The sequence below is a fragment of the Dichomitus squalens genome (assembly GCF_000275845.1).
Source record: "Dichomitus squalens LYAD-421 SS1 unplaced genomic scaffold DICSQscaffold_2, whole genome shotgun sequence".
NCBI lineage: Eukaryota > Fungi > Basidiomycota > Agaricomycetes > Polyporales > Polyporaceae > Dichomitus > Dichomitus squalens.
In genome coordinates, this window is record NW_006766884.1 from 1,748,017 (window position 1) to 1,772,472 (window position 24,456).

General features: G+C 56.8%; 7 protein-coding genes across 7 annotated transcripts; 4 read left to right on the forward strand and 3 right to left on the reverse strand.

Annotated features, from left to right (window-relative positions):
* Window positions 1–1,594: 1,594 nt before the first annotated feature.
* DICSQDRAFT_152202 (uncharacterized protein) lies at window positions 1,595–3,395 on the reverse strand (the record flags this gene model as incomplete). The annotated part of the gene is made up of 2 exons (XM_007361423.1): window positions 1,595–2,464; window positions 2,530–3,395. The coding sequence occupies 2 exons, from the start codon at window positions 3,393–3,395 to the stop codon at window positions 2,353–2,355; spliced, it is 978 nt and encodes a 325-aa protein (XP_007361485.1). The 3' UTR covers window positions 1,595–2,352.
* Window positions 3,396–5,679: 2,284 nt separating this feature from the next.
* On the forward strand, window positions 5,680–8,461 carry DICSQDRAFT_152203 (uncharacterized protein). Its single transcript, XM_007361424.1, has 2 exons — window positions 5,680–8,063; window positions 8,117–8,461. The coding sequence occupies exon 1, from the start codon at window positions 6,357–6,359 to the stop codon at window positions 7,161–7,163; it is 807 nt and encodes a 268-aa protein (XP_007361486.1). The 5' UTR covers window positions 5,680–6,356; the 3' UTR covers window positions 7,164–8,063; window positions 8,117–8,461.
* A 5,650-nt stretch (window positions 8,462–14,111) lies between these two features.
* Window positions 14,112–15,312, forward strand: DICSQDRAFT_177582 (uncharacterized protein; the record flags this gene model as incomplete). Its single annotated transcript, XM_007361425.1, has 2 exons — window positions 14,112–14,862; window positions 14,926–15,312. 2 exons carry the CDS (start codon window positions 14,112–14,114, stop codon window positions 15,309–15,311), a joined length of 1,137 nt encoding a protein of 378 aa, XP_007361487.1.
* A 123-nt stretch (window positions 15,313–15,435) lies between these two features.
* Window positions 15,436–16,780, reverse strand: DICSQDRAFT_165926 (GroES-like protein; the record flags this gene model as incomplete). The annotated part of the gene is made up of 6 exons (XM_007361426.1): window positions 15,436–15,683; window positions 15,737–16,048; window positions 16,111–16,217; window positions 16,281–16,524; window positions 16,588–16,690; window positions 16,757–16,780. 6 exons carry the CDS (start codon window positions 16,778–16,780, stop codon window positions 15,436–15,438), a joined length of 1,038 nt encoding a protein of 345 aa, XP_007361488.1.
* Window positions 16,781–17,163: 383 nt separating this feature from the next.
* DICSQDRAFT_78491 (glutamate-tRNA ligase) lies at window positions 17,164–20,133 on the reverse strand. Its single transcript, XM_007361427.1, has 9 exons — window positions 19,911–20,133; window positions 19,692–19,854; window positions 19,525–19,638; window positions 19,240–19,463; window positions 18,816–19,183; window positions 18,590–18,757; window positions 18,261–18,533; window positions 18,050–18,206; window positions 17,164–17,994 (listed from the first exon to the last, which is right to left on the reverse strand). The coding sequence occupies exons 1-9, from the start codon at window positions 20,118–20,120 to the stop codon at window positions 17,374–17,376; spliced, it is 2,298 nt and encodes a 765-aa protein (XP_007361489.1). The 5' UTR covers window positions 20,121–20,133; the 3' UTR covers window positions 17,164–17,373.
* Window positions 20,134–20,417: 284 nt separating this feature from the next.
* Window positions 20,418–21,485, forward strand: DICSQDRAFT_143582 (Metallo-dependent phosphatase; the record flags this gene model as incomplete). The annotated part of the gene is made up of 5 exons (XM_007361428.1): window positions 20,418–20,692; window positions 20,752–20,773; window positions 20,832–20,903; window positions 20,957–21,085; window positions 21,141–21,485. 5 exons carry the CDS (start codon window positions 20,418–20,420, stop codon window positions 21,483–21,485), a joined length of 843 nt encoding a protein of 280 aa, XP_007361490.1.
* A 253-nt stretch (window positions 21,486–21,738) lies between these two features.
* DICSQDRAFT_165928 (uncharacterized protein) lies at window positions 21,739–22,914 on the forward strand (the record flags this gene model as incomplete). Its single annotated transcript, XM_007361429.1, has 2 exons — window positions 21,739–22,498; window positions 22,556–22,914. The coding sequence occupies 2 exons, from the start codon at window positions 21,739–21,741 to the stop codon at window positions 22,912–22,914; spliced, it is 1,119 nt and encodes a 372-aa protein (XP_007361491.1).
* Window positions 22,915–24,456: the final 1,542 nt, after the last annotated feature.

The window sequence follows — 24,456 nt, forward strand, 5'->3', positions numbered from 1 at the left end:
GATCCCGATGGTGCACCAGCCTCTCTGTTCTCCCCGACCGGGGACAGTGGGCACCCACGCCCACACCCGTCAAGAGCGTTCGTCCGCTCGGAACGCGAGCGCGTGCAATCGGCATAAGGATCGCAGGGGCGGCTTCGTAAGCAGTGGTGCGCAATACTCCTTGGGCTTGCGTGTGCTTCGATGGAAATCATGCCGCACAGGCTGACCGATCCTCGAGTGCGTCCTCGGAGCCTGCGCTGACTCGAGCTCATGTTATCTATGCACACCTGACTCGCCATCGGCTGCGTGAAGCAGCAGTACTAGCCTCCTTGCTGAATCATCATCTTCGCCGAGCTGCAGTACTGAAATCGATCATGGCAGGCCCGCGCATCCCCACCGCGAAATGCAACTCTGCTGGAGACAGTACGTTTCGCCGAACCTTGTTAGGGGAACTGAGATTCAGCAAGGACCCTGTCGATCGAGGCTCGTACTGTACAAGCACGATACCGTCAGACGCCCGCCGGCAGTAACACCCCCGGGTGGATCCAAACTCTGTACAGCACAGCCGCTCGCACACTCCTGAACCACAAGACACCCAAGGGGCGTATGCGTACGTGGTATGTACACGGGCTTCGCAGCCTCTCGGGAACCCGGCACGCTGTAGCCCGACTGCGCAGAAAGCGGCCAAATCCGCCTTCACCCAGATACTTGTCCATACACACATACCACGGATCGACAGGCGCGGCCGGGCAGCAGCGTGGTGTCTGCGCGGTGCGGCATCCAGCATGCGTCAGTCACGGTACGGATGCGTGCGCACGCGTACACGTACCGTGCCTGGCCGTGTCCCAGCCACATACCGTATACGGTCGCGCGAGACGACAAAGCTGCCCTTACTACCCGGGCGCGCCGTCTCCCGAGCCCGCGAGCCCGCGGCCGAGGAGACGTGCAGATGTCAAGTATGGCCGAAATCACACTCCCCGCGCTCGCCGCTCGCGCGGAACACCGCTGCCGCAGCTGCTGCAGACTGCAGCCCAGCGAGTAGTGGCGGTAAGTCTCCCAGGCAGATGACTCCTCGCTAGGACAGCTGTGTGCAGCCGCTGCAGCACCCGGGTCTCTCGGATATCCCAGCCTCGAGGACGAGCACCAGGAGCTTGAGGCAGTCCACCCAAGTACCCAACCGGCGAAGAAAGAGACCGACACGCGAAGGCGCCGGAACTTCGGGGGGGGGCGACTCGAGCGCTCGGAGCGCGAGTGGGGGGCGAGCGGGTGCTATGTCTCTGGCATTATTGCGCGCCGCTGGCGTCACTCATTACAATTGTACTCCCCACCTTTGTCAGAAGTTCGACGGGGTGCTAGGGTGATCGCGAACATCGACACGAATATTCGCGGGGGTGCGCGCATGGTCCTTGGAGTCCGCGGCGAATTGTGATTGGTACGCGCGAGAGGGAAGCTCGCGAGGTCATGCCTGGAGCGTGCGTACGGGTGATTTCGAAGGCAAGCACACGCAGTATACAGTATTGTCAACTTCGTTTCATTCGTAAGATACGACTCGTGTCGTGACAGATGTGCTACTACCTAGATACAGCCGGCCCGTCCTACTTGTTGCTCCAACCATGCGTGAGTGAACAAAGAAACCTATGTGATACAACGACAATGCAATGCGTGCGATGCGATGGTGACGGGAGGTGGTGAAGAGGAAGATGAAGGTGAAGAGTGCAGAACGGATCCAAGAAGCCCCAACTTGAGGCCCCAAGTCGACCGGCGAGGGCCAGATGTGTGCGAAAGGATATCATGATGTGGGATGCGAAAGAAAACAGACGTGCAGATGAGAGCGTGAGCAACATGATGAGAGTCAGATAAACATGCGATGCGTGACGGGAGGTGAGATGAGGATGGGAGCAAATAGGCAGTATCCAGTCCGAGCGTGACATGTCCGACATTGTGTCCGTTCGTGAAGAGCGACGGGGAGTCCGGGAATATGGGAAGCGACAGATAGCGCGTGAGAACAGTGGGAAGTGCGCCGCGGCCCTGCGCGAATGCAGAATGCGCGTGCGCGCGGTACCGCAGGGCGTGAGGAATCGTCATGAGGGTGAGAGAGAAGACAGGATGAGAAGTGAATGCATAAGGATAGCGTTGCGAGTTGCGTCGCGGGTCGATGCGGAATCGCTTTTCCACGGTTCGGTAGGCGTGACCACTGCGCTCCGTGCACGAGGGAAGAGGACATACAGATCTGCGGGAACCGAAGAGACCGCGCATATCGACCTGTGTCCGCGCACACGCGCACCGAGTCGACCAGGACTCCCGTCGTGGGGGCCTTTGCGCTGAGGGGTGATCCAAGTGAACAGAAACAAGACCAGACGTGAAGCTGTTGTTCTATGCGCGTCGTTGACGCGGGAGTATTTTCCGCTTAGCGTGATATACGCCAAAGCGGACACGGAGGGATATCGCCTGCCACTGCTGGCGCAGGAGATGCGTGCACGTCGGCCTGCGAAGAGAGACCAGAAGTCAATATACGATCGTTACGGGCGGAACAATTAGGTGGGCACTCACGTTGACGCGTGCTCGTCTTCGTCACCCTCTTCATCTAATGGACGGAGCGCGGGAGAAGACTCGTCCTCCTCGTCCTTCTCGGGCTGCACCTCCAACGTGGCCGACTTCTTTGGCTTCGACACCTTCCTAATCAAAGAGGCCGTCTTCCGCGACTCCTCGATGACCTCGCCAGCATCGTCTTCGAACGGTGACTCGTGGAGCTGGAGCGCGTTAGAGAATTCGCCCTCATACGAGTCCGGGGGGCTCGTTGCAGGCGCCTTCTCGGTGAAGTAGTAGTAGCTCGATGGGTACGAGGAGCTGAACGCGAACGCGCTCTGCGACGTGTTCCTCCGCGGGGTGCCGTGGTGTGATGCGAAGGGGCTGAAGTGAGACTGGCTCTCACCCTCTACGTTGTCATCATCCTCGTCGGAATCGTCGACCTCTGTGCCCCAATCGCGCTCCCAACTCGGCCGCTGTGGCTGGAGCGCGGCCAGATAGCGATCGTGGCTGCGGGAACGCGCTGCGGAACTCGCGCTTGGTCGACGGTGCTTTCCAGGGTAGCTGGAGAGCGCGGTGGGGCGGAGGACGGGGAAGTCGCGGTAGTCGGGGTCGTGGATCTCACCGTGATGGTCGACATACACGCGTGTCTGTGGTGACGCGGGCGACGCGCTGACCGAGGAAGATGAGGTTGAGCTGCTCGCGTACGCGGGGTCGAGAAGACGCGAGATATCCGCGGCGCGAGAGGATGGCGAGTACTCGTGCTGGTGAGTTGGGAGGAGGGTGGCCAGATGGGGGAGGGGGGATTGTGATCGCCTGCGGTGGTGCTTTCGCGGGTATTGGGGCGAGGGAGGTGTCGAGGATGTTGCGGTTAGTGGATAGTCGTACATGGCTGCGGGGGAGGGTGTGGGGGAGGATGTTCGAATTGACGCGTCCTTATATAGCAAGTTGAAATTGGGTGAGGGCCGAGGAAAGCTCGGGGAAACTGAGGTGGGACTATATACTGATTGCCTTGTGAGCTCGTCGGTGCTTTGTGCCGGTGGCACAGAGCTTAGAAGCGACTGAGGGTAAGGCGAGGGACGGGGGGCGGGCAGTGTGACGAGGGGGACACGGGCGGGGAAAGAGCATGCTGCCCAGGCCGGCCGTCGCTTTATAGTCATGCTGGGAATAAGACCAGGACGAGCAAACGGCCGATCGCATAATGAGATCACTATCTCCCCGCACGCCGCCCACGCTCTCACTTACTCCGACTTCAAACTCCGCAAAACCCCTTTTCCCCCTTCCCACGCCATATATCCCTCCTGCCTTCTGCGGTCGGCTCTCTCACCACGCCATCGCCGCGTTGCTCGTCGACAGCGGCCACCTCGCCATGGGTGGCACCCCCCCTGCCTACACACACCTCGACGTGCACTCGTGACACCCTCGGAATGCATCCTCGTCCTGTCGGCCACCCATGACGACTCACCTCGGAATTCAGGCCACCTCCATCTCCGAGGTACCGTATCGTCCCGAATGCCCAGCATTCCATCCTCGGCCCGATTCATCCCCGAATCCCCGCACGTGATCGCGGTCTCGCGCGCATGCACGAGTGACGACGCGTCGCAGCCCATCTCGTACTCGCTCGAGTTTGAACGTTCTCGGCTTCGTTCACCATCGTCGGCCTCCTCCTGCGTGCCTGGCCAGTCGCTGCCTCCGATATCTCTCCTCCATCTACGCCTCCAAAGCCACTGACTAATCCTCCACCCAGTCGGCTCCCGATAAGCGTCTCTCTCTCGCGACTCACCAATCTCTACGATACATTCGTGTACTTCTCGGGCTGACCAATGGCCCAAAGATCTTTTCAATTATTCACAAAGCTGACTCACGACCTTGCAACATCATCTCAGCTTTGCACACGTCCCTAATTCTCCGGGTTAGTTTTGCATTGCTTGCGAACCACCGGCGTCTGCTGAAATTCAAGAAGCGTTGAGGTACCGCCGGAGACCGATAACATCGGCCACCGGATTCCACAGACAGGTCTTCTCTACAGTGCCCGGTATGCTCCTCCTTACTGCCCTACGGAAGCTATGCGGTTCCCGTCCTTCTTGTAGCGCCTTTCCCATCTTCAATCCTATCCGCGATGCAATGACCCTGACGTCGTCCGTATCACGTACAAGATTCGATCGCAACACAAACAAAATTGTCGAGCACAGGTATCTCGTTCCTCTCATCTCCCAATTTCAATCAGGTGGCCTGTGTTCACGACCAGATGCATCTGTTCTCGCCCAATATCTTCAACATGAGTGCGATAGACGAACAGTCTCAGCATCAATGGTCGCTGACCTACAAATGTATGAGCAGACTCGCCTTGTTGCCCGAGCTCGATTGTTTAGCGGGATCGGACTGCTCCTGAACAGTTGCATAAGCGCCATTGCTCATCCCACAGTCGCAAACTTCGGAATCGCGGTATTGACGTTCTTCCACGCTCTACGGCCATCACCACAACGCAATCGAGCCAGGCTCGAGGCGCCCCGCGTTCCAGCCTTTCCGTGTCCTTACCTCGCGCGTCAGCTGATACCGTACGATACAGAACTGCTCGTTCGTTCGCAAGACTCGAATTCCGAACTGGCCGCAAGCTGGGCCAGCCAATCCCAGGTCGACGACGTGTACTCCCACTGAAAGCCGCGACAGCCCCCGTTGCATCTCACGCATGTCCGGAAAGAGTATTCATCTCGTCCAATCGTACACTGGATGCCTGATTCCGAAATGCCCTCCAGCGCCCGAACACCGAGCCTAGCCGACAGGTAGAGGAACACGCAGACCGAGGACTCCAAGAATAGCCACCGGGGATGTTCGCATATGGACATCAAGATCCCGCATCCAGCCTACAACATTATTCACCTGTACGAGCGCACCCAACGTCCGCGGGCCAGTCGCGATGTCTGGCGACCTCCATTCGCATCGCTATCGGAAGCAAGATCTATCGCACCCGATGAACTTGGAGTTCGCGCAGCGCGCCCGGGTTGATTTTGACTTCTCCAGTCCCATCGGCCGCTTAGAGAAGCGGGCGCTCGCGGTCGGACAAGCGGCCACGCAAGCTCTCAGCGGCCTAGGACCGGCGTCCAAGTCGACGGCTTCGACTTCGATGCTCCCACCTCTCCCCGCTGCTCTCTACCGCTCGCCACCGTGCTTCTCCCCGATGCCCATCAATCCCCGGTCGGTCCCCACATGCGCACCCGCACCTCGTCGCAACCCCCGGCAACGCTCGGAATGCACCCACCGCGCTCCAAACAAATGGCGGCATCATATTCCGCGTTGCCACCGCCGTCATCTCAGCACCTGGCGCTGCGTTCGGGGTGGCGAGCAGAAGAGGGCTCATGGGGAGGATGACGCGTGCGTGTGCATCTGTCCAACGAGGTTACCACAGGTGTCCACTCCTTCGATGCATGGTGCTCGCGACTTGCACTTCCGGACGGAAAGACTGGATTGGAACCGGAAGGCCCCATAGTCGGGCGTTGGGCGGAGCAAGCATACCCGAGCACGTCGGACGCGGCGCTCTTCCATGCTCGCACGCGCACGCGGTTGACAGTAAGTGCTAACCTCTCACTCTTCTCCGCATGTGCGATCGGACAGTGTGGCGTTAGGCTTCCACGCAGGGCATTCGGACGCAGGTCAGTAAGTATTCGGGGTGCAGCAGACGACAGTCAGCAAGTTACCCATGTCCAGATATACGGCGGGTCAGGTGCGCGACTGCGGCGGTATCGCGCCTATCGCGCGTCGCCGACTCGCTGCACATATGCCGCCACTATTACCGAACATACCACGCTGGTCAGGCCCTCCTGCCTCTATACGGTTCGCCCTGACGGGCGTCCATGCGACTATCTTGCCAGAGATCGACATACTTGAGCGCCTCCCGGCGAATGCTCGGACGCTGGCTGGTAAGCTCGACCCATACTCGGACTGCACTTCGACGCGAGCGTACGATCGCAAAGCATACACCCTGGGCGAGCGCGACGATTCGCCATCGTGCACAGAGCACGACGACCATCGTGACACGGCGAGCAGGCAGTATCGAGAGCCCAACCTCGAGGAACGCGTTCCTCGCTCCGAGTCGCTGGTCGCCCCGTTCGCATTCATGTCCGTTCGACGGTACTCATCCCTGTCAGGCGGCGGCCGTACGTTCTCCTGCCGCCGCTCAGCTAGCGGTGGTTCCGTCCGGCGCCCTGCGCGCGTGCCCTGGCTTCTCCACCGCACCCGGTTCATTGGCTGCACGCTGGCTCGATTGCGCGCTCGTCGTGCTTTCCGAACGGGCCTTGTGGCCACACGCTGGCGCTTGCGTCTGTACGGCAGCTATATACCATGCGGGGGGACGCGCGAGGTGCGATCGCCCGACGCGGCGAACTTACGGCGAGATGCACAGCGGTCCTGCTATCAGGGATCGCTGTAGCAGCGTCATCGCACAAGCCGTGGTGTCCGTATTCTCTGACTTGATGACGATGGTGACGCTGGTTACTTGGCAGTTGGCTTGTTACTGCTGCTGCGTGGGGCTCAGGCATGCCGCGGCCGACTTCTGTTCGCAAGTCTGGGCGGTTCTCGCTCTCCGCGTGGGCTTGGACTGGGATTCTAGCGGCGCTGCAGCGGTGCGGGAGGCGAGAGCGCGTTCAGGCTTCAGCACCTAGCCGCACGTCGCCCCGATACAGCGTCCAGGCGCGCGAGGACCGAGGACGCGGTGAGTGTTCGCGCACCTTATCTGGATATCGAACAACTTCGCGCGTTCATTTGCTGCACGGGGAAGCGAGACGAAGGCGCCCCTGGCCCGGGTGGGTGGGACGAGTGGGGTTAGGAGGAGAGGACGGCGAGGTATTCAGGCTCCGCAGGAATGAATGCGGGAGGTCTCCTGCCGCCCACGACGCACGCGTCCCCGCGAAGTGCGCAGAGATGAGAGAAGTCGCCGATGTGAGGTCGGAGGATGCGCCGCGTGGCCGCGGTCGCGCGCCTGGCCCCAGATATCCCCATCCTCCCGCCCCGGCCGGGGATGTTCGCTCGCCCTCAGTTCACACCTCCACATCTCGTGCCTCGAGGCGACCGGTGCGGCGACGCGGGGATGGGCGAGTCATCAGTGCTCAAGAACGTGCGAACCTACGAACTTCCCGAAGGAATGTCGGGTAGGATCTACGCGCAGGCGTGACTCGCGCGCGCCGCCTGCCGCAAGAGAGGTTCCCAGATAGGCTGCGGGAGTGGCACGGAATCACAGGATCGCGGCGGGCGAGGGCAAGGGACTTCGGTGCGGTAGGCGACCTGCGATCGATATCTCGCGATCTGCAGCAGTTCTTCCGGGGTGAACGCGGTAAGCTTTAGGAATGCCCGCTGGACGACGAAGCGGGCAGTGGGAAAGCTCTCTCAGCAGACCGCGCTGCGGAGTCATTCGCGCGGGTCAGTTGGCCACATCGCATGCATCGATGCTGTGGCTTCTCAGAATGACCTGCTGCCGCTGGGTCGTGCTGCTGTGATCACTGGGCATCGTAGCCATTAATTTCTGGTTGGGTGGCACAAAGCATCGTCGTAGCTGCAAGCGTGTGGTACGTTGCTGGTTCCTCTGCATATCGCCCATCTTATCGCTTGAATCCGACAGGATTGTCCTTTGATAGTCTTCATCTCCTGGCACGCGGAGGGCTATCTGGATATCTAGATGTCTTGTGGTCGAGGACGGATCGGTCTCCGGAGAAGAGTACTATTGTCGTGTACTTGGCGGCTGTGCAACAAGCCCTTGCCGCAGTGGCACAAGCTTGTTTGTGTGGCGTGCTATTGCAGACTCGAGGAAGGGGTGCAGAGGACGTGCGTTGGTAGCTGCGGAGCTCGGTGCTGGGTACGGAAGACATGTCAGCTTCCGTAGACTCGCAGCACACGAGAGAGTTCTTCAGCATTCTTTGTCCCACATACTTTACTTTCATGACGACAGAAACATGCCAGGATGTGCTCCAAATGAAGGTCGCACTTCATTGTTAGTTAGCATGCCGGGTCCTTTGGGGGCGGTTTGTGGGGTAGCGACATCTTGATTGACGGCCCCTGAGGCAGTTTGATGAGGTCAACATGGTGCATGAAGGATGTGACGAAAGCGTTTAATATTTGTTTTGTCCCAACACCCGGCGGTGCACCCGGAGTCAGTGGACTCTCCGCAAGCTTGAGAGCGATCCGATCTGGCAATGTGGGGAGCCGCTGATCTCGATCTCGATTGACTCGGCGTCGGGTATCGCGATTATGGTTTGCATAGGCGCTTTGCCCCTGCCAGCTCATCTCCATCCCGACGACCGTCGACGCCCCCCGATCCCGACGGTCTCTGGCTGCATTCCGGCACCGATGTTTTCACTATTTGCACTTTGAGATCATAGTCGATTTCGATTGATCATGGACATTGTCTGCAATCTCTCTGGCTGACGCTTGACGCGCAAGCTCATGGTAAGGTCTGTGGACTGCTACCACTCACCTTCGGTTTCAGAGGCTCATCCGTGTCCTCGGGTCATAGGATGATGGACAAGTGCACCTTGTTGCTCAGACACAAGACGCGAATTCTGGGTTCAAAATCGAATAATAGCGCGACAACTCCGCTGGCTCCTTACAGCTCCGAACGACAGTCGGTGCCATGCAACCTGCCCGGCATGACGGAAGAACCGTCTTCTTTCAGTGGTGATTTGCCTTGCATGATAGGTGTGTTAGCTGCAAGTTTCTGCGCGAACACAGTTCGATCCTCATGGCGGTCCGAGCAACCTCGGGCCACGTCCGTCCGGACTGGTGACTGCAGCGTACCTTGGAGCTCCGTGCTGCCCAATGTCATTCAACAGGATGTCAATCAGATCAGTGGAAGCATGAAGGCGCTGCATTTACATGACGATTCAGGCTAGTAGCCAACTCAACGTTCACGAATCAGTGCACACCCGGACACTAGTACGTAAATTCGCCTGGTTTTGTTGGGCATTGGTGACGGGAACAACTGAAGGGGCGTATGTGCCTCGAGGACCAGAGCAGGTAGCGCCTCGCGTTGCTACCTTCTAGGTGATCCGTCCACCCTTACGGCCCCTCAGACCGGAGGCTTATGCTTTGGGTGACTTTCGGACCCACACGGGCCTCCCCCGTCCCCAAGCTCCGCGGGATGTGTGCGGCCCCGTCGCAACGTCCCCACTACTTTATGCCGTCAGTTCTACACACGTTGCCAAGCAATTGTGGGTCCTCAGCCATGCTGAGGTCGCCTGTAGTGTCTGCAGGTCTCGAATCCTTCAGAGACCCCTTTTTTGCGCCTGTGGGGCTGCACGACTTTCCCATGGCCGTGTGCTTGACCTTTCCTCAGATGGCCTCTACACAGGTTGTGTGAAGTCCCGATTCCTTGTCGGACTTGTCTCTTCACGAAGAGTATCCGATTTCTGCAACGTGTTCTTGTTGGATGCTCTGATTTTTCTGGAGCAGACACACAAGCCGCTGTGGTCAGAACCCGTTCACTCCGCGATCCAAGAGCCTGCATTGCTGACCTATGATCAAGGTCCCATCACGTTCTAGAGTGGAATGATGGGAATCTCTTCTCACTTGCAGAGGCTACCGAGGAAGCGCAGTGCGACCAGATTTCCGAGCACGCAGAGCGCTCAGACTCGTCCACGCAAACCCCGTAATTGTCGGACATTCCACAGCTGCAGCGTCAACTCAGATTGACAGGGGGTGCAGAATGTTGATCTCCTTTCGTTTGGTTCATGTAACGGATAATGAAGCAGTCAATTTACGACCTTCGAACCTACTTGTAGCATGCCACCCAGTGGATGCTATCCTATTCCATCCTTTTCATTGTCTGACGCACTGCAGGGACAAGGAGCTCCTAGCTCCCAGCTGACCCTCCTTCGCTACCTCACGTCTACCACGATGAGGGTATTATCCGGCCTGTCGTGCCGCAGGCACCTCCCTGGGGGTAGCCCGCACTCTGCGCATGGAGACGCACGGGCGACGGCTCTAGCCGCATTGGCTGCGAATAATACGACGGGCCATTCAATACCATCCGCAACGACACGCCATGGCGCAATAGCGTACGCGCGAGCTTCTATCTCGTTCGACGCCCCTGGCTCGCCCCACTCGTTGCCCTCAAGGCTTCCCGCGCACCCCCCTCGATGGTACTCATGGCTTCCCGCGCGCCCCACACGTCGAGCGCGCGACGATAGCGTACGGCAGCGCAGAGCTAGCGAGGAGCATGCCCTCCCACCCTTACACACCACACGCACGTAGATCCCTCACATTTTGCCTTTTTTCGACATTTTGCTGCTCATGTGGCGGGTCCGGACCCAGCGCCTCCTGCGCGTCGCGCCTCGTGGCTGATGTGGGAAGCCAGCGGGGGTCCTACGCGACCAGCGAGGCCTGCCGACTGACGAGTCGACGAACGTTGTGCTTGGCCTTGAGGCCTGCGGGCGTGTGGTCGATGTCAGTATGTGGTCAGACTCCTAGGTTCTGTCAATGCGCTATACAATTGGCTTATCGCGGCCGGGCGGCATGCCGTGCTCCTTTGCTAACGTTCGGGACGGCCGGGGCTCTCTAATCTTGGACGCGTTGTCTCCGAGCGGGGAGCGACCACCGATACTCGCCAACAGTGGGCATTCTGGGGGAACATAACGTACGCGAGGTCGCGCAGCTGGGCCCCGACTGTATGTTCTGGCTTGCTTTGTAGGGCCAGATTAAGATGAATCATTCCATCGCCGGAGGTCTCGGCTATAGCTGAGGGCTCTTCAATAGCTATGCATTCATCGGATTGTCTGCCAGGAAAAACGCTAGTACGTGAATAGGAACCTGAATGTCTGCCTAGAATTTCTAGCACGACACATGGCAAGCTCGCGAGGTTACATTGAGCCATTGCTTTCAATCGCCGCTCGCATGTTCTGTACATGTAGCATACACGATGGGTCGATTTTGTTTTCATCTTCCGCTTCTTCTCGCTTACGGCGAAGTTGCTTGCACATTCCTTCTCATAGGAGGTTCTGGGAGAGCCCGAAGACACCATCCGCCCATCAGACAAACTTCAGGCCTTGCCGCTGAGCTTCTTTGGCTTCCTGCGCCCTGTGTGTACAGTTCTGTATGTGTACGCGGACGTGCCGAGCGGCTGCGTACGGTTACGCTCTTTTGTTACCAACCCTGCCTCGTGGCGGAGATAGGGCCGTACTTCCCGTGTGCCGCTCCCTGCTTGAGCCTTACGTACCATGTGAGGCCAGCACCGGGCACGATCTGCTGATCCTGTGAGGCGAGCGGGTCAGGCGAGAATTGGGTTCGTTCGAGGATCTCTTCTATCGATAGGGTTAGGGCGCGTAGTAAGCGGCAGCGTGTGTTGTTTGTGGTTCAATCTGGCCTTCTGTGGCCAACTGCTGCTACACAGACTGGCATCGTGCAAAGCTAAGAATACTCCCGAGCACACCAATAGGCCGTGCATATACGTATTGCAGGCGGTATGACAACTGCCCGAGGCGCTATGTGCACCGGCGGATGAGCGTGAAGCACCATGACTCAGTGATATTAATGTCGGGGAGCAGTGGATGGAATCCGTAGCCAGTACCAGTGGAGCCGCGCCGATACGTCGCGCAAATCGATAGGACTGCGGGCTGAGATATTGCGTGGTAATACCAGATGCGAGAAGGGCAGAGAGCATATTGCGCATTGCCATGGGCGGAGATGGAAACCGCGCGTGTTCTACACTGGGCGCACTAACAGCATACAGCAACTCGGAACTGTCAACGGGGCGTACACGGGCACTATGGATACCTTGAGTTGAGCGGTATGCGTACGCCATAAACGCCGAGTGTGGCCGATGTGCCGCAGCTTATTCAGTCACTCGCTGCACTTGATTGATAAGCTGGGAAATGAGGCCGTGCACACTACAAAGAGCCTGAATCTTACATGAAACTTTGTGAGAAGAGGGGCTAGATAGACGGAGCACGTTGCGAGTCATTGTTACCCGTCTTGCTAGCGTGAAGAATGACCGGCGGACTTGCGGAAGTGGCATTGTTACTCCGGAATAGAGCGTTCACTTTGTGCGCCGAGGGTATATGGGACGGAAAGTGACGAAGAGGCCTATAGTCAGATAGATTATACAAGTATCTCGACAAGCGGACACGAGGAAGCAGTGCTGTGCGGTATTACTGCTTCGCAGACCTGCACAGTATGATACAGTCCTCTGTACGGTAGCGATATGTGCAGGAGGTGATAGCCAAGACCAATGTGTAAGGCTGACGTCTGTCAATGGCATAACACCAGAACAGGGCTGACCATTGGTCACCGTCATATCGCGACAGACCACAAGAGGGTTCAGTAAGCGGGAAATTGGGCGCTGGGACGACGCCGAGGCGTACACATCGTGGTGGAGGGTGACGACATGCTTGCTCACTGAGTATGATAGATGACGAGATGGGCGGCCAGCCAGCCAGCTCTGACGCAGATGGCAGGCTATCATCGCCAGCAATACCTTATGCGCAGAACGTTCGGGATAGTCACGCACCGGTTTGCCGCCATTGACAATTCATGAAGAGCAGAGAAAGAAGGTGAGACATGAAGTCGTACCACCGACGACGAAGACGGAATTCTGATGCCTCCTGCAACATTGAGCTGCCAGTCCTATGGATACAAACATCAGCGCCATCGGTTGGAACTGTATTGTATATGGCTGTATCACCAATCATGGAAGAACGAACTTCAGACTAGGGTTCTGTTTATAGCTGCCATGGTTGCTACAGGACGGCAGGACGGCTGCGTAGGACGCACTAGCGGGGAAGGAAAGAGAAGGACTCAGAGATTCCAGTAGCCAACAGCTCAGCTTGTACTGCGAGGCAAGTTCTTCCGGGAGTTTAAAGGGCTACATAGTGGAGATCCTTGGAGTAGTGCCTCTATCGAGTGCCGATAACCCCGGGATCTGGGCATACTACATAAGCTATGCGTTGTTCAGGGAACGTAAGTTTCCACGCCCGGGGGCAGAGTTTTATGTTCTGGTGTTTTGTCAGGGAATCGGATATCGGATGTCGAAGGGTGCTATGGCGACGTTGGCGGTCAAAGTCAGTGGCAGTGTTTGACTCTGGGATAGACGCTGATATGAGCCACGTCAGGCGCCAACCGCTCAGACGTCTGTTTCCACCCTACCATCCATCTCGTGTCGATCAGAGCTTCGAAAAATACAGCTACTATGAACATTTTCCTCGACGCACCACAGTGTGGACCTGGCCTGAAGGAGTAGAAGCATTTCGCATCTCCTCTGCGGCAACCGTGATGGTCAGCATGGGTAGTCAGTGTTCCTCGAGATCGATCATCCCACCAGCTAGTCTCCTCTCCTTGACTAACGCTTGATAGTCGTCCTGAGAGACTCAGGCTGCGATCCACACCGCCCAGAGTGTCGGGGTTCTCCCCAACAGCGCCCATACGCGTACGAGGGACAGCGCCCTTCATGATCAATTAAGCTACGTACGGCAGATGTCTTCGAAGAGGCGCAGCTCATCAAAGTCTCTCACTAGTCGTAGGTGGGATCTCTGAGGCGTGATCTACTTGATGCTTCTACTTGAGCAATGTACAAAAACTGCTTTGCGGGATCTGCGGAGTCGTCTGCTCCTCGCACATTCTTATCCCTCATGGATCGCACTCTCACATTGGACAAATTGGCAGTTGAGCTGCTTACGCTCATTTCTTTCTTCGCTTGCACCGACGGGGGCCAAACCGGCTGCTCTCTCGCCCTTGTCTCCAAACGCATCAACTATGCATCGCGCCCTGCGCGTTTCTACTCTGTCCAACTGCTTGACTCCCCCACTCAGATCGAGAAATTCCTCCAATCCTATCAGCAACAGCAGGCCCGCGCGACCGACAATATCCCTCGCGTTCGGCATCTCTGCCTTTCCTTCTTCGGGAAAGGTCTCGAAACCGCTCCTACAGACGCCACGCCCATGCCTGCTCCTAGGTCGCGGGCCGAATGGCTTGCGTCCCTGCAAAAGCGGGCTCAGCACATGCAGTCCGGACAAGAAAGTCTGGATGAGCAATACAACCGCGTCATTCCGGCTTTGATCCGCACCGTCGCCCCCGACCTCCATTCGCTGGCACTCATGCAGGCCCAGTGGAGAAGTTCAACCGTCCTTCGTTGCCAGTTCCCTTGCTTGGAGGAGATGACCCTCGTCGGAGGCGATCCTACTTTCCTGCCGTTCGACTTCCTCCCGAGCGACAAGCCCATCTATCCTGTGCTCAAGCGGTTGCATCACATTCAGTCGCTCGTCAACAAGGATGTCGACTTCTTCAAGTGGGCGAAGCATGCGCCGGAGCTTACGCATCTCCGAGTCTCGCGTCTCGATTACCATCCGCGCGGCACCGTCGACACCCTCATACAATCTATCGGTAAGACTCATAGCCGCTCGTTCGGTTCAACTCCACTGACGTTCCTATGTGTTCGTCTGCTAGGTACTTCCGCACCGGAAGATGTGTTCCCGCACCTCGAGAAGGTCGTCATTCAACCCAATCCTGGCCCTCCGCTTGGTGCGCGTCAAGGTACGGCCGAGCTCTCGTACCGCGACTTCCTCAGCCACCTCCGGAGGTCCATTACGAAGGCACGAGTACCGGTGCTTTTGCTCCCTCCCATGGAGCTCCCGAAGGTCGCTCCTGGGGTGGACCCCAGTCGCGGCTGCATCATGAAGCTGCGAAGTGTCTGGCAGTCGACTATTGAGGGAAAACAGTATACCTGGGAGACTTCCGTCGCTGAGCCCCAATTGCCCCCTGCCAGGCTGATGCCGTCCGGCTTCGTCACCCCATCGCACATGGCTAAGGGAATGGTCGCGGTGGGAGCCTGAACCCAAAAACTGTATGGTCGAATATTTATGTCTGATCGGACGGACACTTGCTTTCGAGAAAGTCGAATCAAATCGAACTGGAGTATACATCCTACATTTATTTGTACTCTACGCATACACTCTTTCAAATCCTATATACTATTTTCTCGGCGCTGACCTTGCCCTCTTTCATGTATTGCAAGCCAGCGGGGATGCTGTCCAAGCCTCCCTCCCATAAGTTGATCGGGAGTGGCTTGACCTGACCGTCCTTGACGAGCCCAGGTACTTTCTTCAAGAACTCGACGATTTGCGCCCTGTCCTCCGGTACAGCAGATGCATGCTGCCCAGTTGCGTACGTGTATGCGCGGCCCAAGGCAGAGTATATGATGGTATCTTTGTGTCCTCGGGTGAGCACCGCCTCTTGGATGTATTAACGTATGACTTACATTCGCGCACGACGTCTTTCCTCGCCGTAGCCTCCGGGATCACGGCCAAGATATGCATCACCTTCCCACCAGTCGGCGCAATGACCGCCGCGCTGATGCTCTGCGATTCCTGCAAGCTAATCGTGTCGAACGCGACGCGGATCGAGTCCCGAGTCACAGCTTTGATCTTGGACACGACCTCTGAGTCTCGGTAGTCGAATACCTCCGAGGCACCGAGGGACTTGACGAGCTCATGATTCTTGGGCGAAGCGGTCGTCACGACTCTGTATCCGGAGAGCGCAGCGAGCTGGATCGCGAACTGTCCGACGGCGGCTGCAGGAGGGGGATGAGCGTTGTTGGTTTTCCGAATGGGGAAGATACAGTCGGGAACGTACAAGCTCCGCCATGGATGTACAACCACTCCTCGTCGGTAACCTTCGCAGGCGGTTCGACTAGCCCGAGCCGCTTGGGGTGGTACAATGCTTGGGCTGCGGTCCAAAAGCTGGAAGGACACGCACATTAGTCTTCTGCCTCTTACTAGCATTAGACGCCAAGCCAGACGTACGCGCAGCCGAAGGTCGCCGCCTCCTCGTGTGTCAGCGTCCCCTCGGGGACAACCCATGCGAGTTCCGCGGGGGTCTTCACGTACTCGGCGTACGCGCCGCTGTCGGGGAACGTCGAGCCCATGACGAAGCCGGCGACGTGGTCACCGACCTTGGGCGTAGAGACGTTTTTACCGACGCGCACGACGTGGCCGGACCAGTCGCAGCCGATGACGGACCCTGGGTTCCCCCTCCCGGAGTCGACAACTACGTGTGCAAGGTGGCGCGTTCAGATGGAATTGCTCGCACGTGGAGGGAGCGGCGACTCACACTTCCAATCGGTAGGATTCTGAGCGACTGCTACCGTCTTGACGAGTATATCGTCATCGCCGACTTCTGGAACGGGATGCTCCTTGACAGCAGCGCTCCCTTTCTATACGAGAGTTTAGTCAAACAGTACACCCAATACATCCGGAAGCTGAGGAGATGACCTACGTACTTCCAGCAGGACGAGAGCTCTCATAGTCTTCGGTACGTTCACAGTGGACACCATCCTGTTGCGCTACGTTGCTTGTGACTGGTACAAATGTGGGCGATGGGTAAGTTCACTTCTCCTGATATAGGTGAGCTCGAGGAACGATGAGAATCTAGTGTGGGGCCCGAAGCACATATGAAGCTGGGCTTTGTCAGCTTCTGTGAGGTCATTGCGTGAGGCTAGACTGCAACAACTTGATGACCAAGCAGGGTGGAAGAGACTGCAGGAGTCCCACTTGTTTGCGAGGCAGGTGGTCGATGCGACCGCATTCGGGCGTCGTCGAGGGACTGGCTTGAGGATTCATAAGCATAAGCAAAATTCAATGTCCAGAGCCTTCTATCTGATGACAAACCAGTGAATTGGTGGAGATGCTGAATCAGGACATGGCGTATGTCCTGTCGACGGTAACAACTATGCGGCACGTGGTCTGTAAAAAGTTGCGGACTACTAGTATAGTGGCCGCCATCAAGTCCGCGCTATGTGATATAGTGTTTCACGCCGAGAGCCCTAGATCGCAGCAAGTGATACAAAATGCGATATGATACATCGACGAATTACTTCTCGCTTGCTAAGACTCCTTTCTATGCGTCGTATACGTTCTTCACCCTGTACATCTTCGTCTCCACACTGGGGATCACGTCATCCTCCCCATACACCTTCTTGACCTTGTACATCTTCGTCTCCACTGGCGTGTCGCTACTTGTTCCCTTCTTTGGCGGTGCAGCTTTAGCATCCTTCTTCCCGCCCTCAACAGGAGTAGCCGTACCAGTCTGCGCGACCGCCTTGCTCGCGATGCTCGCCGCACGCCCGTCAGGAATATGAATGAACTCGAAGCGGCTGTCGACGACCCCATCGAAGATGTAGTACCCCTTGCGCTCGAACTGGATGATGTCGCCCTTCTTGAGCTCTTTGACGTTTGCGTCTGCGAACGCCTCATCGCGGAACTCGGAGACAGGCGTGACGAAATCCTTCACGTCGTCGTTCTCCTCGAGCTTCTTCTTAGTGATCAGATAGTCGTGGTCGAGAAGCGTCACGTCCACGAGGGGGTGCGCGTCGTCGGGCTGTGCGAGCCAGGTAATCTTCTTCTTGGTCTTGCGGAAATCGCCCTCGAGGTGAAGCTCCACCTCGATAGCGGTGATAATGCCCGACTCGTTACTTGTCTTGGAGCGGACGATGGCGTTGCCCCAATCCATGAGGGTGATCTAGGAAGAGGTGAATGAGACGCGGCAAATCGTTCTAAGCGATCCGGGCCCATACCTCCTCTTGGTCGTCGAACGAAACCGCGTCCTCCTGTTCGACGAAGATCTTGGACGAGTAGACAGTCTTCTTCTCGCCGACTTCGGGATTTTTCTTGTGTTTGGGCAGCGTCTTGACCTCGATCTCAGTGGGGGCACCCTTGACCGTGACCGGAACGCTGGACACAAGTCATCAGCATCGAGTTCACCCCAAGACCTAGTGTTTGGCTCACAGGTTGGCCTTTGAGAGCGCCCAGAAGCGAGGAGCGATAGGGTCAATGACCTTTTTGTTCAGCGTCCACAGCGAGTCCCACTCAAGCGAGACGATCGCCTGTGAAGGACCCTGGGCAAGCATGAACTGACGAAGGGCCTCCACTGTGAGCCCACGACGACGAATGCCGCGCACGGTGGGGAAACGGGGGTCGTCCCATCCGCGGACGATGCCGCTGTCCACGAACCAATGGAGTTTCCGTTTGGACAAGAGTGTGTAGATGAAGTTCAGTCGGCTATATCAGGCACAAGGTCAACGGGTTGATGCATTTCCGTAGGGAAATTAGCTGACCTAAAGTCCCAGATGTTGACCTTGCGGAGGCCAAGGGCTTCGATCATCCATTGGTATTGGGGATTTCGATCGCGGTACTCGTTCGTACGGAGAGCGTGGGTAACGCCCTCGATCGAGTCCACGATGGGGCATGCGAAGTCGTAAGTGGGGTATACCTTCCACTTGTCGCTGATGAAGAAATATTAGGCGTCTTCCTTGATGCTGCTGATTAGACAAGATGACCCACCCAGTGCGGTGATGGGGCAGGAGGTTGGTGCGGTAGATGACAGGATCGCGGAGCGCTTTGTTCGGGTTGTCGACGCTCAACTTGGCACGCAGACACCAGCGAACACCCTCCGGCGTTCCCTTTGTCATCTCCTCGAAGTGCTTCAGGTTATCCTCAACGGAGTCGTCACGGTGCTTAGAGGCGATGCCTTCCATACGCTCCTTGCGCATCTGCTCCTGTTCGGTATCATCTGCGTACGCCTTGCCGCTCTTGATTATCTGAAGGGCATACTCGTATAGCTGATCGAAGTAGTCGGATGTATGCGTGACTTTGTCGCCGTGAATATCGAGGAGCGCGAGATCCTCGAGGATGGTGTCTTCGAATTCAGTCTATGATCCAAAATCGATCAGATACAACATTCATGATATAGTCAGAGCGGGCGTACCCTCTCTTTGCTGGGATTCGTGTCGTCGAAGCGGATTATCATCTTTCCCTTGTACATTTTTGCGAAGTACTGATTAAGCATCGCCGCCTTCGCGTGACCAATGTGGAGGTACCCGCTGGGCTCCGGAGGGAAACGCGTGACAACGTCACCCTCCTTGGCATCTTGCAGACCGAGAGCAAAGGACGCCGCCGTCTTATTGGAACGCGCCTTGGCAGACTTGACCTCTGGAAACGTGCCGCAAGCAGTCAACTGAGCTGCCCGGATTCGAAGAGGGAGGGATCGTACCGTTCAGGCTTGCGATGGCCAGTTGCGTGGACTCCAAGGACTCGATGTGTACGAACCACCGGTTCAAGTGAGGGTGTTTGTTGTTCTTGAGTAATCCGATGATCTTCACACTGCCTGTGATGGCGAGTTTTTGCGTGATGCGAAAATATGTGGGTGTCGGGACGGACCTTTCAACGCGCCCCAGACGATGAAGTCGGCCGCAGTGATATCGTGGCCAACAAGGAAGGCCCTGTATGCAAGGTGATCATCGAAAAAATCGAGCGCGGCCGTGATTTCTGGAAAGGCTGTGACAGTGGGCAATGATTTCGCGAGGGCGAAGTACGCAGCGCTCTACAGACGGCACACATGAACATAGGATATCGTGACAAACAGTGCTTATCGCGCACCTTTGCACTATCACTTGATAGTCCGCCAGCCTTGGCTATTGTCTGAACGATCTCGTCCTCGGCGGTGAGTCTCGATCCGCCGAGCTCGAGTGTCACGCCTGCCGCTGCAGGGTCGAAGTTGAGGGCGGCCTTCCCAGTAAACGTCGCGACGGCGGCGGCGGCCCATGGAAAGGGCGAAGCCGTGGGCGACAATGTCAGTGTTCCAGACATGTTTTGGTTGGAGAAAAGAGGAGAGTCGCGACTCGAAAGATCTAAGAGGAGTGGATAGATATTAGATAGTGACTCTGGCCGACTCGAGGCTATCTAGTCAATAATCAATCTCGCTTAGATCCAAGCATCCGGTGTCCCGGGTCTCCTTGACTTGCAAGTACAGCTGCACCGCCATCTGGCACCGCTCTTTCAGGCTCTGACCCAACATGCATGGCCCCAAATGACACTCTGTTTGTATCGTCCTCCTGGTCTTGCGGCTCCAAAGCCTCGGTGCTTCAGCCCAGCTTCCCCCGTAGAATGAGTCCGGGAAATGATACACCATTTTCTCCAACCGCAAGCGATTCCAACATCACCGCTATCGTTCATGATGCCTACGACATCACCCGTCCTCCCAATCATCCGGGAGCAGGCTGGACACGATTTGTGTGTATCTCCGATACTCACTCACATATCTTCTCGGTGCCTTCCGGGGACGTCTTGCTACACGCTGGCGACTTGAGCAGACACGGGACACTGAAGGATCTGGAGGTCACGATCAACTGGTTGAAGATGCTCCCGCATCCTGCGAAGTTGTACGTGCCCGAATATCATTACATAGTCTTCCACCCTCACGTGTCTGTTACACTCTCAGTTTTGTGGCTGGCAACCATGATGTACGAGTTGTTTAGTGCTACATGTTATATTCGTATTGTGGGCTGACCTCTCGTGTAGTTGTGTTTAGACGCTAATTACGAACGAGGCGGTTCTCTGCGACAGTTCAAGCCTCCGGACCTGAGAGACGAGGTTGTTTATTAGCTTCACCAGGGACGAATCTGTCACTCATGCACTTGACCAAGGATATGTCAGCTGGGCGAAAGCTCGTTCGTGGCTGGGCGCTGCGGAAAGCTGGGATGTTTTACCTCGAGCACGGGGCTGCTGTCTATACATCGAAGAGTGGAAGAGGATATACAATATATGGTTCTCCCGTACGGCTTCTGCTCACAAACATGATTCGCTCTGTACTGAGATCCCGGTCTGCAGGCTGCACCTTTTTACTCCATCGGATCGTTTCAATATGCGAAAGGCGAAGGAAAGGCCATATATGATCGCATCCCCGCATCCACAGATATCCTCATAACGCATACACCTCCGCTGGGCTGCTGCGACGTCACACGTCATGGAGCCAGCGCGGGATGCCCGGAGCTGGCAGAGCGTCTTGAACGCAGCGACCTGCAGAACTGCAGATTGCACGTCTACGGGCATATCCATGAGGCTCGCGGCGTAGCGATCGTTGGGCGGACCAAGAAGAATCCTCATGGGAGGGTGTCTGTCAATGCGGCCCTCCTGCGGATGCCCCTGCCGATCATCGTTGACCTCAAAGACTAGTTCCAGGCATGGCCAGCCATTCATTTGGATCTTACCGCTTCATTGATAGGATACGTATTAATAGATATCAGCTTTTTCTTCACGGGCCTGCCTCAAGGATTCTCATTCAACGCAGAACATCTGTCGGACGCAGTGTTCTCGGCCTTGGAAGCAATACCGCCGTCAGACTGGAGGCTTCGAATTCCGCAAGCTCTAGAGCGGTCAAGGCTATCACAGCACAGCCACCTCTGGTCGGCAATATATATCAGACACGATGTCTATCAAACTTCATCCCCCTGTACCCTTCATGGAAGACCTGGCGGCAGAACTGCTTGTCGACATCTTTGAATTTGCTTGCGTAGGCGATCATGGCCAAACCGCGCGCTCGTTGTCCCTGATCTCAAGACGCATCAGAGAGGCCTCCCGTCCATTTCTCTTTCGAGCTATATTCCTGCACGCCACCCCCACCAAACTACAACAGCTCATCCACCGCATGGAGGTCGAACGTGAACGATGTCCGGGAATGCGACCCAGATGTCGGCATCTCTTCCTCGAGTGTCCCCATATGGACCCGGACGAGTCGGCAGAATTTCCGACTATCGACGATTCCCCGACGTCTTTCCATGGCGAGCCATCCTCTAGCGTCCTCTCTTATTCTACCCATCAGCGAATGGCGACCTTCTGGGAGCAGTGGTCGCGACTCGTATCCTCGCTCCTCCGCGCCACAGCCCCAGACCTCGAGACATTCACGTTCGCATCCCATTCCGACTTTCCCGGCCCCATCGCTTTTCCCTGCTTCTTCCCAGCTTTGCGCGAGCTGTGTGTAGTTCCATGCGGCTTGTCTCCCAGCTTCAGCGTCACCACCACCCACCCACCAGTATTCCCCTCGCTCCAACGACTCCATCTGGTGTCGTTGTCCGAAGAGTTTCCATCGAGCTTCGCCTCTCTGGTCCAACACACTCCGAAACTCACGCACCTACGTTTCTCAAATCTTGCTCGCCAGCGGAACCTCAGGGCGTTGTTGAATCTATACAGTGCGTATATAGGCTTTATCTGCCCTTCTATCCAGGACTTACACTTGTCGTTCACAGAGGACAGCAACCCCGATCCGGCCCTACCGAACCTCCAACGAGTCCTCATCCAACCCAGCTCGCCCCCGTGGCCCGATGGCCCGTGCGGTAGCCCATACATGCTGTACCTCGACTTCGTCACACGGTTGTGGTGCTCCGCACAGCTGGCGCGCGTGCCCGTGTATCTCGTTCCGGGGAACGTGAAGTTCAGAGAAGCGGATCACGAGAATTTGGTGCAGAAGACGAGAGAGGAATGGCTAGATAGGATCGCGGGTCGCGAGGGGTGCTGGGCCGTCGAGGAAGATTGGGCAAATCGGAACGTTGACGGGCATGCTATTCCTTGGCATCTACTCCTGATGGCGAGGGAGCGAGGAGCGTGATGGCCCGGACTGTGTAGGATGTTGGGTATGCTCGCCAGCGTGCCCACCTTTATAAATGGTACTGTCGTTTTAGCTGCAGCCTTATACGGCACGTTACTTACCACATGTCTGGCAATATATCAGGCTTCTCACTGGGTGCAAGAATTCCAAGACTTGTGCTTACACTGCGTAACGAGTCGATGGGCAGACTTTTGATGTGCCGATTGGGCTGCTTTGTTTTGACCTTACTTCATATATGCACAGAATTTGATGAAAACAAAGACAGCGGTAGCGTTCAAGGAAGAGACTGGCGTTGAAGCAGCAAACAAATTTGATTGAGATGGACGACTGGAAGTACAGCTTCGGAGCAGCGCAATTCGGTTTCCCCTCTCTCCCACGACCCGCGGAGGACAGGTGGGAGAGAAGGTACTTATCCCGAGGACCACGGAAAGGTATGCGCCAGGACCGAAGTCCCTCCCTCGGGGATACAGGACTACCAAGCGCTACACGAACCTACAGCGAGCCCTACATCACTACCAAACCTACATGCAACCTACGCCGAGCTCTACATCACTACCAAGCCTACATGCAATCTACGCCAAGCCCTACATAACTGCCAAGAGCTACATGACACCTACGCCACGTCCTACAACACTACCAAAAGCTACATGGAACTACCCCAAACCGTACATGACTACTAAGAGCTACATGCCTACCCGAAACCTGGAAGAGAAGCCGCTCTCGCGAGCGTGGGCTTATATTCCCCCAGCGTTGTAGGTTGGCCCAGGTCAGCCCGACGTCAGCCACCTCGACGCACTGCACATACCACCAGTAGGTCAGCCCTTCGACAGACCAACGACGTATTGTAGTACTCTTCGATCGATCCGTCGCCAGGGTCTCAGTGGCGAGTATGGTAGCTCATAGAGGTCATATTTCCAGTTTGTGAGCAACTATTATTGGGGCTGATGATAGCGTGGCTAAGTGGCCTCCTTGTGAGCCTGGTACGCGGGATGACATTTGGAAGTCATTGATCAATTATGGGTCGAAAGAGTGGGGAAGAGTTACGTGACCGCGCAGCCGCCCTTGGACTCCTGCACTTTTCCGAATTGTTGCTATGGAGGCTGGCGAGATGAAGAGCATGGGCATTTGAATGTACGGAAGCGATAGTACCATAGTATACATGTTGAGAGTCGGCTACGAAACCGTCGACGAGCCCTGCCAAAGTGCATGGCAACACCAACACACCTTGTGAAAGCGCATGTTGGTTTCCCCTCTCTGACGAGAGGGTACTTATCCCGAGGACCACGGAAAGGTCTGCGCCAGGACCGAAGTCCCTCCCTCGGGAACAGAAGTCTTACCTGCTCCTTGACGTGCACGAAGCCCGGCGAATCACGTCGGGTGCCCTCACCCAGGGTCGTTGGACGCGACCAGCGCGACAGCCCCCGACCAGCGGGCAACGAAGAACTGGGGAGGGACCACGGCGGAGACGCGTCTTGACGAGGTCCGGCACGACCGTATGTCGAGGGCGGGGTCAGCGAGCAGCTGGGGGGCCCAGAGCTATTG

Coding starts and splice junctions, on each gene's coding strand:
- DICSQDRAFT_152203 (XM_007361424.1), top strand. CDS start 6,357: ATGCGACTATCTTGCCAGAGATCGACATACTTGAGCGCCTCCCGGCGA.
- DICSQDRAFT_78491 (XM_007361427.1), bottom strand. CDS start 20,120: ATGTCTGGAACACTGACATTGTCGCCCACGGCTTCGCCCTTTCCATGG. Junction 19,855..19,910: donor TATCAAGTGATAGTGCAAAG/GTGCGCGATAAG, acceptor TGCCGTCTGTAG/AGCGCTGCGTACTTCGCCCT. Junction 19,184..19,239: donor CGAATCCCAGCAAAGAGAGG/GTACGCCCGCTC, acceptor TTTGGATCATAG/ACTGAATTCGAAGACACCAT.